Genomic DNA, 15,301 nt, shown 5'->3' with positions numbered 1-15,301 from the left:
ATGTTTTCGCATACAATGTTTCATTTAATCTCGTTACTGTAGATTCCATTATTATAGAAAAAGTTACAAAGTTATTCGGACTAATTACAGAACCAGCGAACCTAACCGGAGTAACGGATTCCTGAATCGTTACCCCTGTACTTAGCAAAAGCTGAAACAAAGTTCAAAAGTTTCAAAGAAATGTATCAATAAAAATAGTTCCCTATGTTCTAGGTACAGCCCTACGTTTCCAGTACTCCTGCCTTTCTACAAACTTTCCCTTAATGCCGCTTCACATTGACTTATCTAGACAGTAAAAAGGCATTTTAAAGCAGAGTCATCTTGTTTGCCCCAGTTTGAGAATTTTAACCCAACTGTGGGCCCCACGATGAAACCAGTTCTCGGAACGGCGCTCGCAAGGCAGACACCCCCTTTCTCCACCGGGGTCCTAGAACGTAACGTTGGTTCTAACCCAATCAACGCGCGCCCTTAAAGCCCCAGCCCTCGCCGCCGCAGCCCCGCCCCATCGCGGAAGTGCGTCATGACGCTCGTGCGCCCTGTCCCCGGATGCATTTTTATATCCGGATTCTCCGAGCGTTTCTGAGCTCCACGGTTCCCGACGCTGTCGGCACATGCGCGACGGCCCTGCTCCCTCTTCCTCCTCCTCCAGTGGCTTCCACCGTCCGGGCAGCCACCGCCACCGCCGCCCAGGAGTCAGGAAGTTCAAGATGGCCGCCGCGGAGGCTCAGTCGCTGCGGGAACAGCCAGAGTAAGTAGTCTAGGTGCGCGGAACGCCGGCGCCCGGGGCCGGCCGAGGGGGAACGGGCGGAGAGCTGCCCGGGCGGGCGGGCGGGAAAGTTCGGGCCCTGGGGCCGCGGCCAAACTTTGCCTCCTGCGAGGCGTCGTGGGGCGCGAGCGGGCGGCCTGCGCTCTCCGCTCGCCGGGAGGCCGCGGCTGCTGGGTGGAGGGCGGCCGGGCCTGCCGCGTTGTAGCCCCGGGAGGCGTGGGCGCGAGCGGCCTCTACAGGTCCCGAGCGCGCGGCTCCGGCGGGGGCGCGCCTGCCCGCCTGCCGTCCGCGAGGACGAGCGGGGCTCCCGGCGGCCTCGGTGCGGGCCCCCGAGCAGCAGGGCGGCGCGGGCGAGCCCTGAGACCTTCCCTCCGCAGGCGGTTCCCCCGGTGCTTTTGCTGCCCTTGTCAGTCTTAGGACCTGAAAGCAGGGAGGAGAAGGGGTGCCGGGGCCGTGCTCCTTGACCACCCCAGAGCTGTAGTTTGCGGCTGGCGGGGTGCTTCCTGCCACCCTGTACTCTGTACTCCAGCATCTACCCGATATCTCCCCCCCGCCCGCCTATTGCAGCAATTTGCCAACTTGCAAACTTGAGACAAAGTAAGATCAAGTCCTCGGTTTTGAGGCCTAGCATTTTTGGCCTGAGTTTATAGTGCTTCTTTGGGAGTACGAGTGGAAGAAGTGGAAATTGTTAGCTACTTCCAAACCTAAGCACTTCATGTCTGTAATTAAGCTGATATAAGGATCGATGCGGCCGAGCGAAAACAGACTTGTACGTGCTGCAAAGGGTAGCGGTTGCTTAACTAAAAGCAGTATCTTGTTTTTCGTGTGGTTGTTAGGAAAACTCAAGAACCTAGAAGAGAATGGATTTTAAAACAGTATTCCTATAGCGACCTTTTTTTTGCATCCGCATTATCTGATTTGTTTCCTGTCGTCTCAGGAAAGAGGTAGATACAATCTCCCAGCAACTTTGGACTGAGAGAGAGGAGAAATCTTTGCCACCAGCCAGCCCATCGCTTCATTGCTGTGCGTCCAGTTCTGGACTGCTCAGTCATTTGTTTTACTCAGCTAGACAGAGATATTTACGAAGTTTTTCATTAAAGGCTTCTGAAAGCTGCTTTATTATCTTCACTTCAATTTGACTTAAAAGAGAGCAAATGGATTCCGAAGTTCTGGGTAGACTTTGCCTCTTTTTGTTTCTCCTCGAGTTCACAGTGAGGCCCAGTTCCAGTCTGCATGTCAAGATGGTCCAAATCTTAGACAACGCGGCTGATTTTTCTAGTAATCTGTTTAAAGTTCTGTAGTATTATGTCCATTTATTTGATTTCAGGACAGTTCAGATTCCTTTTGAGGAATGGCTCAGCCATATTTATTTACATATTCAAATAACACTAGATTTAATAATAATATTTATTTTGGCCCCTGCAGTATGAATGACCCTGAGATAGTCTTTAATTCCACCTCCCCCTCCTTGACACTTGTTTTGCATGGAATGTGTGGTCTGTATGTGTCCCACTTTGACTTATTTGAAAATGTTTTGCCATAGAAAATGACAGTTTGCTAAGAAAGCGGGTACCATGTTGGCTGCCTGCAGTGAATGCTGGAATGTAGTGTCTGAATAGTTTTTTTGAGGACACACTGAGGAGTTCACAGTTACGTGGAGTCTGTTCCAAGTGAAACAGTTAGAAAAGGTAAACGTATAAAATAGTTTTAAGCTCCCTGAAGGCCTTTTAGTGGCTTTTACATTTGTCAGTCACTTTAGCTCAGCCTTTTTCGATGGTTTTAAGCGTGTAAATTTTTAAATGCATTGACTTACTTGCACTTACCAAGACCAGGTACTGAACAAATATCACCTCATTCAATCCTTGTGACAACCCGACGGAGGTGGATACTGTTATTTCCCACATTTTGCAGATGAGGAGACGGAAGTACAGAGAGATTACGTTAGCTTGCCCGAGGTCACACTAAGTGACAGATGCAGGATTGAAACCCAGGCAGTCTAGTTCTAGAGCCCTGCTCCTGACTTTTGTACTGTCTGGTTCCTCGCTATACAGTGTGGCTCCTTTTAAAAATAGCCTTTAACATTTGAAATCATTTTTATTTATTTCCAGTGTCCTAGAAAGGTCTGTTTTCATGATATGACAGTTCTAACTCTTTGAAACTTAATATCCCACTTGGAAAAGGTGGGGGGCAGGGGAAGGTTCGTTTTAAGACTAGTTGGTCTTTTGAATCCATTTTTATTTTTACATCTACATAGTCAGAGAAACAGGCTTAATTATTTTCCTTATAAAATGCAGTGGCATTCATTTTGCTCCCCCTTGCCCCCAACTGCAAAGCATGAATTGAATGCTTCCCGAATAAGATGTTATTAAGAATATTCTTTGAAAAAAATATGTGAAAGAGGAAGTTAAAATAACACTAGAGGTCGGTAATTGGTCACTTTCTTTTAAAGTTGTTCCCTGGCTACTTTCATTGTGCCAGATGCCCCAAGACCCTGGGTTGTTTGAAGGGTGAAACTTGTACAATGTATTTAACCAAACGTACAATGTATTTAACCAAACACGTGAATGAATATTGTTTAACACTTCCATACTGTCTGCACTTTGAATTCAGCTTTGTTTCCCAGTGAGATTTGAAGGATGTTACTCAGCTCTCAGTAAGTACTGTTTTATGACAAACCTGTTGTAGACCAGTTTAGTGTAGACATATACCTGCTAAATGTGTAGTGTTAGGTTGCAAAATGTAAACGTTAAAGTATAAATTTATGTATATGGGATTTATATATGTGTATTTATTGTTACTATGAACCATCCAGGAAGATGATCAGGTTTCTTTGCAAGAAACCTATTCCTAAAGCTTTAGAAGAAAGTTGTTGATAATGAACCTAAATTAACTGACCTAGCACAGGCTGGTGCATTATATGTGATGTGTTACGAGTGTCACTTACTCGTTGAGTTCAAGTTTCCCTGATTTACCTAGTCAGGCTTCACTCGTTATTTTCTTTGAAATTTGCCTTGAGAGATCAACGGAAGAGGCCGAAGGTCTGCTCTCTGCCGAACCCCAGTATAGGAGAACTCTGGGGTTAGTTTTTAAGGTTAACCTAGCTGGCCCTAAGGCACTGGTAGCGTTTCATTAGTAACCTAGTCATTATTTCTTGAATTACATTCATTAAGTTACAAGGAAAACTGGGGTCACTCATGGCAATGACTGTTTAGTAACATTGGGTACCATGATGTCAGTCTTCATTCTCAGAAGCTTTTAGGAGCTAGATTTTCTTTTGAAGGAAATTACTTCCTCTGTGGGTAAACTCTTAAGAATTTTGATTTGAAACTCCTTGAAAGACTTGTAAATTATAGGAAGCATTGGAAAAGGGTTAAAGGAGCAGATTTTTCTGCGGGAGGTGGTTAAATTTAAATCGTTTGAGGGTAGTGCCGTCAAGAAATAGGCGTGTGCACTGTAAGGGGCGCTGGGGGTGTAAGTGAGCGAAAAGCGTTCACCGTCAAGAGCTGCAAGAGCGCGGGTGCAGACAGTGTAAACCAGCTGTAGTCAGTGATACCGTTTCTATATGTTACTCTATGTAGATCGTTTCTTTGACACAGCAAATACTTACTGAGTACCTGCTCTAGCTTAGATCATCTTATGGGCCTCAGGGATAGAGCAGCGAGCTAAACAGATTCAGATCCTGCTCTCATAGTGCTTGTGTTACAATAGGGAGAGATGAATAAGAATTCTATTAAGTGGAGGGCAGTTAAACCGAGAAAGAGCACCTATGTGGGTTAGGGTGGGGCAGCAGTTAAAAGGAACTGGCCGGAGGCCTGGCTGAGGAAGTGTAATTTGAGCAAAGGCCTGAGGTGGGCAAGGGGGAAGCTAGCCAGGCCGTTTGGTGGGAGAGCCCCTGCTGTGGGAGGAGAGCCCTGAGGGTGGGAGGGAACGAAGCGTTCCGGGTGGTGGATGGGTTGGGCTGATGGTATAGCACTCATACAGAGTGTAAGTTTTTGCTCTGAATAAGGTAGGAAACAGTAGTCAGTTTTCACTCAGAGTGGTGACATGACCTGACATTTTAAAAGCATCTTTGAGCAAATGCAAGAGCTCTGACTTTGAATGTAATACCAGCCTTCTCACCAGCTTGAGATACACCTGCCCTTAGGCGAGTCCTGTCCACCTCCTTGAATGTGAAGTCTCATCTGTACTGGGGACATAGGCAGAGGCCGTACTTCTTGAGCACTTTTATACGTATGAACTCATTGCTGCGACAAACCTGTGATTTGCCAGTACTGTTATGTCCCCTGTTTTTACAGTGGAGGAAACTGAGGCACAGGGGAGTAGCTTGTCTAAGGTCACACTAGAGGTGTCCCATTGCAGGCAGCATTGGAACAAGGCCGTTTGACTCAAGGATCCTTGCTCCCGCCAGGATTCCTTAAAATAACATTCTTAGTGTCCATCTGCAGCTCCACAGTGTCCACAGTGGGGAGCAAATTTATCCAGTGTCTGAACAATAAGAACAACTTACTTTCGGGGCCCTAGGGTTGTGCTAGGCCTCGCTGTCCTTGATGTCTGTGAACCAGCACTGTGCCGTCCTTACCGCGTGCCTTGAGGTGGGTACCGCTCTTTTCTCCATCAAGCTTAAACTCACCTAAGGCCACACAACTAGTAAAGTAGTGAGACCAGGAACTGAGCCCAGGTAGTCTGGCTCTGGAGGCTTTACCACCCAACTCTCCTTTTTCTTGAGGATACTTAGAGGGTCTTCAGATGGTTTGAGTTTGTTTTTTTGCCGCACTGTGCAGCTTGTGGGATTTTAGGTCCCCAACCAGGGATTGAACCCAGGCCCTTGGCAGTGAGAGCGTGGAGTCCTAACCACTGGACCAGCAGGGAGTTCCCTAGATCAGGGGTCCCCAACTCCCCGGCCGCGGACCGTTACTGGTGCGCCCGTGCGTGGCCTGTTGGGAACGGGGCCGCAGAGCGGCGGGCGGGCGGGCGGCGGGCGGGCGGCGGGCGGGCGGCGGGCGGAGCTCCATCGGGCGCTCCCCGTCGCTCTCGTTTCCGCCTGAACCGTCCCCCGCCACCCCGTCCGTGGAAAAACTGTCTTCCATGAAACCGGTCCCGGGTGCCAAAAAGGTTGGGGATCGCTGCCCTACGTTGTTTGAGTTTTAGCTTATTGACTAGAATTTTGTACTTTGGACACTTAGATTTTATATACCTGAAAACCCTTCCCGATCTTAAAAAGGTTCTCCATACCTACTTCTGTATCTTGAATTAGCCTAGTTCTGTTTTTCTCAAACTTTTCTCCCTGTTAACTCAAGGTTCAGAAAAACCGACACATAGCTCACCTTCTGGACTGTGGGCTGGGAGATTCTAGGGAAGGGAGGTGGTTACCTGTATGAGGTGGTAGTCTATACAAGGATCAAAGTTGAAATGTCTTTGTATCTTCACCCTAAATCTGTGATTTTCCTCCCTCCTTGATAAAGCCATGTTGGTTTTTTTCTTTTTTAAACACAAAAATTACGCTTTCCTCTTCCAAGTCTCGGAGAAAATTTGATGATCCCAGAACACTACACTTCATCTATCCTGTGTCTTCTTGTACCCCGTTTGAGAGAAGTCAGGCCAGACTAAAACCTGACTCAGCTGAAGACACGGCTTCCTCTGCAGGACTGTTTAATACTTTCTCCTTTCCCACAGTGCGTAGTGCCAGAAATGGACATTGGCAGTCTGGCGCCCCAAATTCAGAGTTCCTGCCGTGTGGTAGTTGTATGTTCTGCATGTTCTCCACACCCCCTCACTGCTGTGAGCTGGTGACTTTACGAGCAGACTCTGCTGTGGTGTGCTGCCCGCCCCGCCCCTCATCCCCCAAGTCTGTTGCAGACTGAGACCTGGCTGGAGGACCCCAACGGCAGTATCATTGCAGACCGCCCATCCGGTAGCTTAACCTTGCGGTTCCTGAGCCTCTGTCGCAACCGTGTGCTTCCAGAATCCCATACTACATCTTTGCATCTCCTGAAATTGGTCTGCTTGAGATCTTAGCCTCGGTTAGACCAGTCTCGTCCACAAGTCTGATGCCCTGGTAACATTGATCTTTTTTCCTATATCTAAAGTACCCCTTAACCCTTGTGGTTAATTTCTTACTCATTCTTTAGGACAGTGTTACTCATCCTATTTTTTAATACAAGTATCTTGTCGCTAAATTTCTCTCCCCCCCAAAGTCCCTGCTGAACAGAAGCTTGGGTTTTTCTGTGATCTGCAGGATACCTTCCTTGACTGTTTCAAATTGATTTAAAGTGATCCTTCAGTGTTCCCATAATGCCCTTACTTGGGTCTTTATCATTGCAGTTCTCCAGTGTTTCATGTGACTTTCTTTTCCACTGGAAATTTCCTTGAGAGAGGCAAATATTGGTCTTACACATTTTTATTTTCCTGCTACCTGACGATGCCTACATTATGTGTAGGTGATTTTCTTTTAAATATTAAGAGATTGAATAGACTCATTAATTCTTAACTTGCAAGGAGCTGTTTGTAGTATATGGCACAAATACTAAGCTTACTAAAAGTACAGGAGTATGTAATTTGGAGGACTTGAACAAAATAATCCATGTCTTCTTCCAAAAATAGTGTGATGACCTGAATCCAGATAATTTAAAGTCTGTCTTTGGTCTCAAACTCTAGGACATGATGGTATAGTATGAAGTGACTTTAATGGGGAAAGTTAAGTAGTGCTGTTGCAGCCTGTGTTAAACCTAGGATTACTGAACAGCAAGGATTTAGCAAAATAATTTGGAATCATAAACTCTACCTCAGTCCAGACATTTATGCACAGAAGCCACCCACCTTAGACTTAATAGCCTGCTGAGCAAATACTTGGCTGAACCATATGAAAATTGCTGATACTGCTGTGTCTCAGCTAGTGCAGTAGGGGCCCCTTGTGCGAGGAGGGCATGTCTCAGCTAATGCAGTAGGGGCCCCCTTGTGCCAGGAGGGCATGTCTCAGCGCCCCCAGTGGAGGCCTAAAACCAGGGATGGCACCAGGCCTGAACTGTACTGCTTTTGCCGGTGTGTACATACTTATGATAAAGCTTAATTCAAAAATACATTAGGCACAGTAAGAGAGTAACAGCAGTAACCGATAATAAATAGAATAATTGTGACAATGTACTGTCATAAAAGTTACATTAATGTGGTTTTTCTCTCTCAACATGCCATGCTGTACTCTCCCTTCTTGTCGTGATGTGAGATGATAAAATGTCTGTGTGATGAGATGAAGTGAGGTGAATGATGTAGGCATTGTGACATAGCATTAGGCTACTATTGACCTTCTGACCATATGTCAGAAGGAGGATCGCCTGCTTCCTGTCATCGTGGATTCTCAGCCGTGATGATGTGGATGGTTGGATGTCCTAGCAGACGGTGTCCATGGTGGGAGAACCCAGGCGGGATGGCGCAAAGATTTCATCATGCTGCTCAGAACAGAGCAGGGGTACTGCTGTACCACATGGTTGCTAAGTGGCCACCTATAGGCCTAGAGCCTAGAGTCCTAACTCCTGTTAGTTCACTTTGAAGTTTTTAACCCTCGGGATGTGTTTACAATATCAACATCAGCCATCAGCCGCCTGTGCGCAGCATGGAAGGGACCGCTGCTTTTGGGTGTAGCTCTGTATTGGCTCTAGAGATTTAAATATATATATATTTCTGAATCCAAGTGGAGAAGATGAGTGTCCCAATATATGTCATTACTAATGTTTTACGGAAAAAGAAAACGTGGGGGGGTCCTTTGGTGTTGAGTTGTGTGGGAAATGCTGGTTTAAAAACCAGGTTACTTGAGTGACTGTTGAAGAAAGTCGGCATTAACCATTTGTTGCACCTGGTTTGGATTCCCTTATGCTACTAAGTAGAATTATGTTAACCTCCCCCATGATGTATTTCCTGTAATACTTTTGGTATTTGAGTTCAACCATTAGAAACAAATTAAAGTTAAATCACTGTTCAACTCAGTTCTTGCCATATACCTTTGAAATAAAATATTTCAGTGACTAACTTCATGTATCACATTGAGATGTATTTTATCATTGCTGTTATTTTGTTATGATTCTGAATGCTTGATAAATGATGTGACTTTTAAATGTGTTTGATACATTTATAGGATGGAAGATGCTGATAATTCTGAAAAGAGTGTAAATGAAGAAAATGGAGAAGTATCAGAAGACCAATCTCAAAATAAGCACAGTCGTCACAAAAAAAAGAAGCATAAACACAGAAGTAAACATAAGAAACATAAACATTCTTCAGAAGAAGACAAGGATAAAAAACATAAACATAAGCATAAACATAAGAAACACAAAAGAAAAGAGGTTATTGATGCTTCTGACAAAGAAGGTATGTCTCCAGCAAAAAGAACTAAACTTGATGATTTAGCTTTGCTGGAAGACTTGGAGAAACAGAGGGCCTTGATTAAAGCTGAACTTGATAATGAGTTAATGGAAGGAAAGGTCCAGTCTGGGATGGGGCTCATATTACAAGGTTATGAGTCTGGCTCCGAAGAGGAGGGGGAGATTCATGAAAAGGCACGAAATGGAAATAGGTCTAGTACTAGATCTTCAAGTACGAAGGGGAAACTTGAACTTATGGACAATAAAAATAGTACAAAAAAACGAAGTAAAAGCAGATCCAAAGAACGGACTAGACATAGGTCTGATAAAAAGAAAAGTAAGGGAGGTGTTGAAATAGTTAAAGAGAAGGCAACGAGGAGCAAGTCAAAGGAGAGGAAAAAGTCCAAGAGTCCCTCCAAAAGAAGTAAGTCTCAAGATCAAGCAAGAAAGTCAAAGTCTCCTACCCTTAGAAGGCGCTCTCAAGAGAAAATTGGGAAGGCCAGATCTCCTGCTGATGACAAGGTTAAAATAGAAGATAAAAGTAAGTCAAAAGATAGGAAAAAATCCCCAATTATCAATGAAAGTAGAAGTCGTGATCGAGGCAAAAAATCTAGATCCCCAATTGACTTGAGAGGTAAGTCCAAAGACAGAAGGTCACGGTCCAAAGAGAGAAAATCGAAACGGTCTGAAACTGATAAAGAGAAGAAGCCAGTTAAATCTCCCTCTAAAGATGCTTCCTCTGGGAAAGAGAATCGGTCACCCAGTAGAAGACCTGGTCGTAGTCCCAAAAGAAGAAGTTTGTCTCCGAAACAACGTGATAAGTCAAGAAGAAGTCGATCTCCACTCTTAAATGATAGAAGGTCTAAGCAAAGCAAGTCACCTTCTCGAACTCTGTCTCCTGGTAGGAGAGCCAAGAGCCGATCCTTGGAAAGAAAACGCAGGGATCCTGAACGGAGACGCCTTTCTTCGCCAAGGTAACTTGACTGCAAAGCTGTATTGCAGCAGATTTCAGAGGAGAATCTAGAACTTGTGGACAATAAAAATGAGATGATAATGAGTTTTATAGTGTTACGTATAATCCTGTCCACTAACTATATTCATGTTTGCACTTTTGTCAGTGAGTATCTTGACTCTAGGTGATTTTTAAATATTGAACTTATTGACATTTTTAAAGTTCTTAATTTAGTATCTAATGTGCAGAATCACTCCTTTAAATCCAAGTAATTTGGCTGATGAGTCTATGTATGCCCATTTTATGGGAAAGGAGATTGTATAGTTCCAGAGTAGGGATCGTTCTGTGAACAGTATGGGCTGAAATTTTTAAAAATGGAGGTATCAGTGTAAAGATTGTGCTCTGTCCATTCTTTTGAATTCTGACAGTATGATTTGAACTGCAGTTGTCTTTTTTGGTCCCCAAAATATAATTAAATTAAAAGTGGAAGTTTTTTTCTGTTACTAATTCATATACTTGTAATCTCATTGAAAAAAAAATAGTACCTCTTTAGGAAGAATAGTGTAAGAAGTGATTTTATTTTTTATCAATAATAATGAAAATATTTCATACACATTTGGTCCATCAATTCTTTTCTCATAAGTTCTCATGATTGTCTCTCATGAAGTGGAGTGATCCTCATACTTAATTTTTTTTTTGGCATCATTTTCTTTTCACATCTTTATTGGAGTATAATTGCTTTACAATGTTGTGTTAGTTTCTGCGGTACAACAAATTGAATCAACTATATGTATGCATATATCCCCGTATCCCCTCCCTCTTGCGTCTCCCTCCCACCCTCCCTATCCCACCCCTCTAGGTGGTCACAAAGCACCGAGCTGATCTCCCTGTGCTATGCGGCTGCTTCCCACTAGCTAGCTATTTTGTATTTGGTAGCGTATATATGTCCATGCCACTCTCTCACTTCGTCCCAGCTCACCCTTCCCCCTCCCCGTGTACTCAAGTCTGTTCTCCACATCTGCGTCTTTATTCCTATCCTGCCACTAGGTTCATCAGTACCGCTTTTTTAGTTTCCATATATATTTGTTAGCATACGGTGTTTGTTTTTCTCCTTCTCACTTAATACAGAGTGAAGTAAGTCATACTTAATTTATAAATGAGAAAATAGATTGAGAGGTTATCTAACTTACCTAGGGTCATAGAACTGATGAGTAAAGGCACAGAAGGGATTTTGGTGGGGAGGGGAGGGTGTTGTTTAGATTAGTCCAAAAGCTACTTTAGAAACTGATTTTTTAATATCTTTATGTTCAGTAATTAGACATGCGAAACTACCAACCAAGTTTCCCTTAAAAGAAAAAGAATGTCGGCTGGGCTTCCCTGGTGGCACAGTGGTTGAGAGTCCGCCTGCTGATGCAGGGGACGCGGGTTCATGCCCCGGTATGGGAGGATCCCACATGCCGTGGAGCGGCTGGGCCCGTGAGCCATGGCCGCTGAGCCTGCGCGTCCGGAGCCTGTGCTCCGCAACGGGAGAGGCCTGCATACCGCAAAAAAAAAAAAAAAAAAAAAAAAAAAGAATGTCGGCTTATACCATGCAAAGATACTCTGAATTCCTAGCCATCTACTGTTGCATGTTAATGTTTTCTGTGTATGGGTATAAATCTCAACTGGCCTTGAAGTTTAAATAAATCATCCTATGTTTTGAGAAGCTTCAAGAATGCTATTTTCAAAGTGCTGTATCTTAAGAGATCCTGTTGACTCTTTACTTCTAAGCAGTGTAGTGAAACAGCTCTGCCTGCAGCTCTGTGGAGACAGTGTTGCTGGTGTTATCTGACGTCGTTCTTAAGGTCCTGTTCTCTTTCAGTTGCTTTCAGTTTGAAAATGAAATTCTGAGGCGTTTATCAAGGACTAGAGTTGAATATTTGAAACAAATTTTTATTTTTAGTTGCAGAAGAGATACATTCTAATTAAAGAGAAATTTAAATCGTGCTGGAAGCCTATAAGTTTACTTTGTCCATCCCTGCCCTGCTGCCACCCCATAGAAGACTGTCTTTCTAGCCCCTTTACTGTGCACATACAATTGTATGTATGCGTTTTTTCTTAAAAATAGGATTCATACTATTTATGTTAACAGTGGTTTTCTTTTTTCATGAAACACTTCTGTGACAGTACATAAGGATTATTTTTAATTCTTCATATATCAATAATAGCAACATGATATTTCACAGTGTAGATGTACCATAGTATATTTAACCATTCCCTTCTTGAAACTGATGAAAGTTGAGGTTGGTTCCAGTTTTTCATGATTGTTTGCAAAGACATCCATTGGTTCTGTGTTAAGTTTCTTATAGAATAGATTCATAGAAGTGGAATTGCAGTCTGAGATTATGTACATTTACATTTTAGAAAGTTAACTGCCACATTTCCTTCCAGATAAGTTATACCAACTTTTACTTCCATGACTAGGTGGACTGTCCTTTTCCCTAAACTCTTACCTGTATTTCCTCTTCTGAGGTTAATGTTGATTTTTAAAGGGGGTTTTATTCTTAATTGATATAATTAAGGGGGTTTTATAATTAAGGGGGTTTTATTCTTAATTGATACATTAAAAATAAGGCTCTTAATTGCAAAAATGTGAAAAATTTAGAAAGAAAACAGTCTTCAAACCAAGGGAATGGAATATTATTACTCACTTGGGCAAGTTTTATTTGTTTATCTGAAATTAAAATCAGTGGCTTTAACAATATGAATAGTCTTTAATAATTCTTCCAATTGTGAGACCAGAGGAAATAGACCTTCTATTGTGTGTCTGCCATACACCAGGTGTTACTGTGATCATCTGAATTTTTGTTATAAAACATATTAATCTGTGTTTACTACCTTAAGGTTAATGTGCCCTTTCTTAAAGTGTTCTTTACATGTAGAAGAAATTCATTTATTCTGATTTGATTTATTCTTCTTTGAACTTGTATTTGGTCCCCTTAAGAACACGACCTCGAGATGATATCCTCAGTAGGCGGGAAAGATCAAAAGATGCCAGCCCAATCAGTAGGTGGTCTCCAGCCCGAAGAAGAGCCAGTAGATCTCCTGTTAGGAGGAGGTCCCGCTCCCCCCTCAGACGGAGCCGATCTCCCAGAAGAAGAAGCAGGTCTCCTCGAAGAAGGTAAAGATACCCGTTTGATCCATCAAACTCTGACTGTTTTTGAAGCTCAGTTGGTAGGTTTTCTTAAGAGTTTTCTCTGAAAAATTGTAGCTGTGATGCCATATGGTTTCCTGTTACCAACATGTGATATTTCACACACATTGATTTTTCTTTAATAGAGTATTCCTTCAAATTTATATAAATCCGTGTTCATTAAAAACACAATCTTTATTTTTTTAAGTAGGACATTTTTTTTCCTCTGTTTTAATGAGAGAGAAATACTGAATGAGCTAGGCTTATGATTTTTCTTTTAACTAGCAGGCTAGATCACAGAGTAATAAATAAGTATCCTGTCATTTCATAGTTGCAGCTCTGTATGTATTTTTCTGTGAATTTGTATTTGGTCCTCTTAAGAACACGACTTGGAGGGCTTCCCTGGTGGCGCAGTGGTTGAGAATCCGCCTGCCGATGCAGGGGACACGAGTTCGTGCCCCGGTCCGGGATGATACACCACATTAACAAATTAAGGAATAAAAACCATATGATCATCTCAATAGATGCAGAAAAAGCTCTTGACAAAATTCAAACGCCACAAAAATGAGAGGCCCGCGGAACACAAAAAAAAAAAAAAAAAAAAAAAAAAAAAAAAAAAAAAAAAAAAAAAAAAAAAAAAGAACACGACTTGGAGACGATGTCCTCAGTATCAGTAGACGTGAAAGACTGGGTGAAGATCTCTTTTAACTCACAGCAGTAGAAACCAGTCTTTATGTATGTATCTTTGAATGTTTTTGTATACTAGATTTTCAGAAGTGGAAATGCCTTGACAGTGTGTTTGTCTAAATCATTCCTGATTTATCAAGGAATAGAATAGGAATAGAATTCTAGTTTGAGATCATTTTCTTAAGAATTTTTAAATTGTTATTCCACTGATTTCTAGCTTCCCTTATTGCTATTCAGAAGTCCTCCTCTGGGCTTCCCTGGTGGCGCAGTGGTTGCGCGTCCGCCTGCCGATGCAGGGGAACCGGGTTCGCGCCCCGGTCTGGGAGGATCCCACACTCTCTCTTTTTATAAGAAATGTCCTGTGTTCCGAAATTTCACTGTAGTAACGGCTTGATGAGCGGCTCCTTCTTTCCATTTATTTTGCTGGGCACTAGATAGGCCCTTTAAAACAGGAAGATTATGGCTGCCTGTACTGGGAAATTTTCTCACGTTTTTGTTTGCTTTCTCCCCCATTATTTTCTAGTTTTTTTCTAATTAGATCTTATAAATTGTTACACTGATTTCCCCCTCTCTCATCTTTTTTTTTTAATTTTATTTTTTATACAGCAGGTTCTTATATGTCATTCCCAAACTCCACCACCACCGCCCCCCGCTGCTTTCCCCCCTTGTTGTCCATACATTTGTTCTCTACATGTGTCTCTATTTCTGCCCTGCAAACCAGTTCATCTGTACCATTTTTCTAGGTTCCACATATATGCATTAATATACGATATTTGTTTTTCTGACTTATTTCACTCTGTATAGCAGTCTCTAGATCCATCCACGTCTCTACAAATGACCCAATTTCGTTCTTTTTCATGGCTGAGTAGTATTCCATTGTATATATGTACCACATCTTTATCCATTCGTCTGTAGATGGGCATTTAGGTTGCGTTCATGACCTGGCTATTATAAGTACTGCTGCAATGAACATTGGGGTGCATGTGTCTTTTTCAATTATGGTTTTCTTGGGTATATGCCCAGTAGTGGGATTGCAGGGTCATATGGTAATTCTATTTTTAGTTTTTGAAGGAGCCTCCATACTGTTCTCCATAGTGACTGTATTAATTTACATTCCCACCAATAGTGCAAGAGGGTTCCCTTTTCTCCACACCCTCTCCAGCATTTGTTGTTTGTAGATTTTCTGATGATGCCCATTCTAACTGGTGTGAGGTGATATCTTATTGTAGTTTTGATTTGCATTTCTCTAATAATTAGTGATGTTGAGCAGCTTTTCATGTCCTTCTTGGCCATCTGTATGTCTTTGGAGAAATGTCTATTTAGGTCTTCTGCCCATTTTTGGATTGGGTTGTTAGTTTTTTTAATATTGAGCT

General features: G+C 42.7%; 1 protein-coding gene across 5 annotated transcripts in view; it reads left to right on the top strand.

Moving 5' to 3' along the window:
* The first annotated feature begins 548 nt into the window (after positions 1–548).
* Positions 549–15,301, top strand: part of PRP4K (pre-mRNA processing factor kinase PRP4K) — a 42,487-nt gene continuing 27,734 nt past the window's right edge. For all 5 annotated transcript variants that reach the window (XR_008615841.1, XR_003677023.2, XR_002891458.3 and 2 more), the window contains exons 1-3: positions 549–748; positions 8,892–10,091; positions 13,053–13,229. Coding sequence is in view for 1 of the 5 variants with exons in the window: in XM_024121686.3 (XP_023977454.1) it covers positions 612–748; positions 8,892–10,091; positions 13,053–13,229 (1,514 nt within the window). In the remaining 4 variants the exon portion in view is untranslated. The remainder of the gene's footprint in view (positions 749–8,891; positions 10,092–13,052; positions 13,230–15,301) is intronic.

This window comes from Physeter macrocephalus, chromosome 18 (genome assembly GCF_002837175.3).
Source record: "Physeter macrocephalus isolate SW-GA chromosome 18, ASM283717v5, whole genome shotgun sequence".
NCBI lineage: Eukaryota > Metazoa > Chordata > Mammalia > Artiodactyla > Physeteridae > Physeter > Physeter macrocephalus.
The sequence above is the reverse complement of the archived record's forward strand: the minus strand, read 5'-3'. Positions and strand labels throughout refer to the sequence as shown.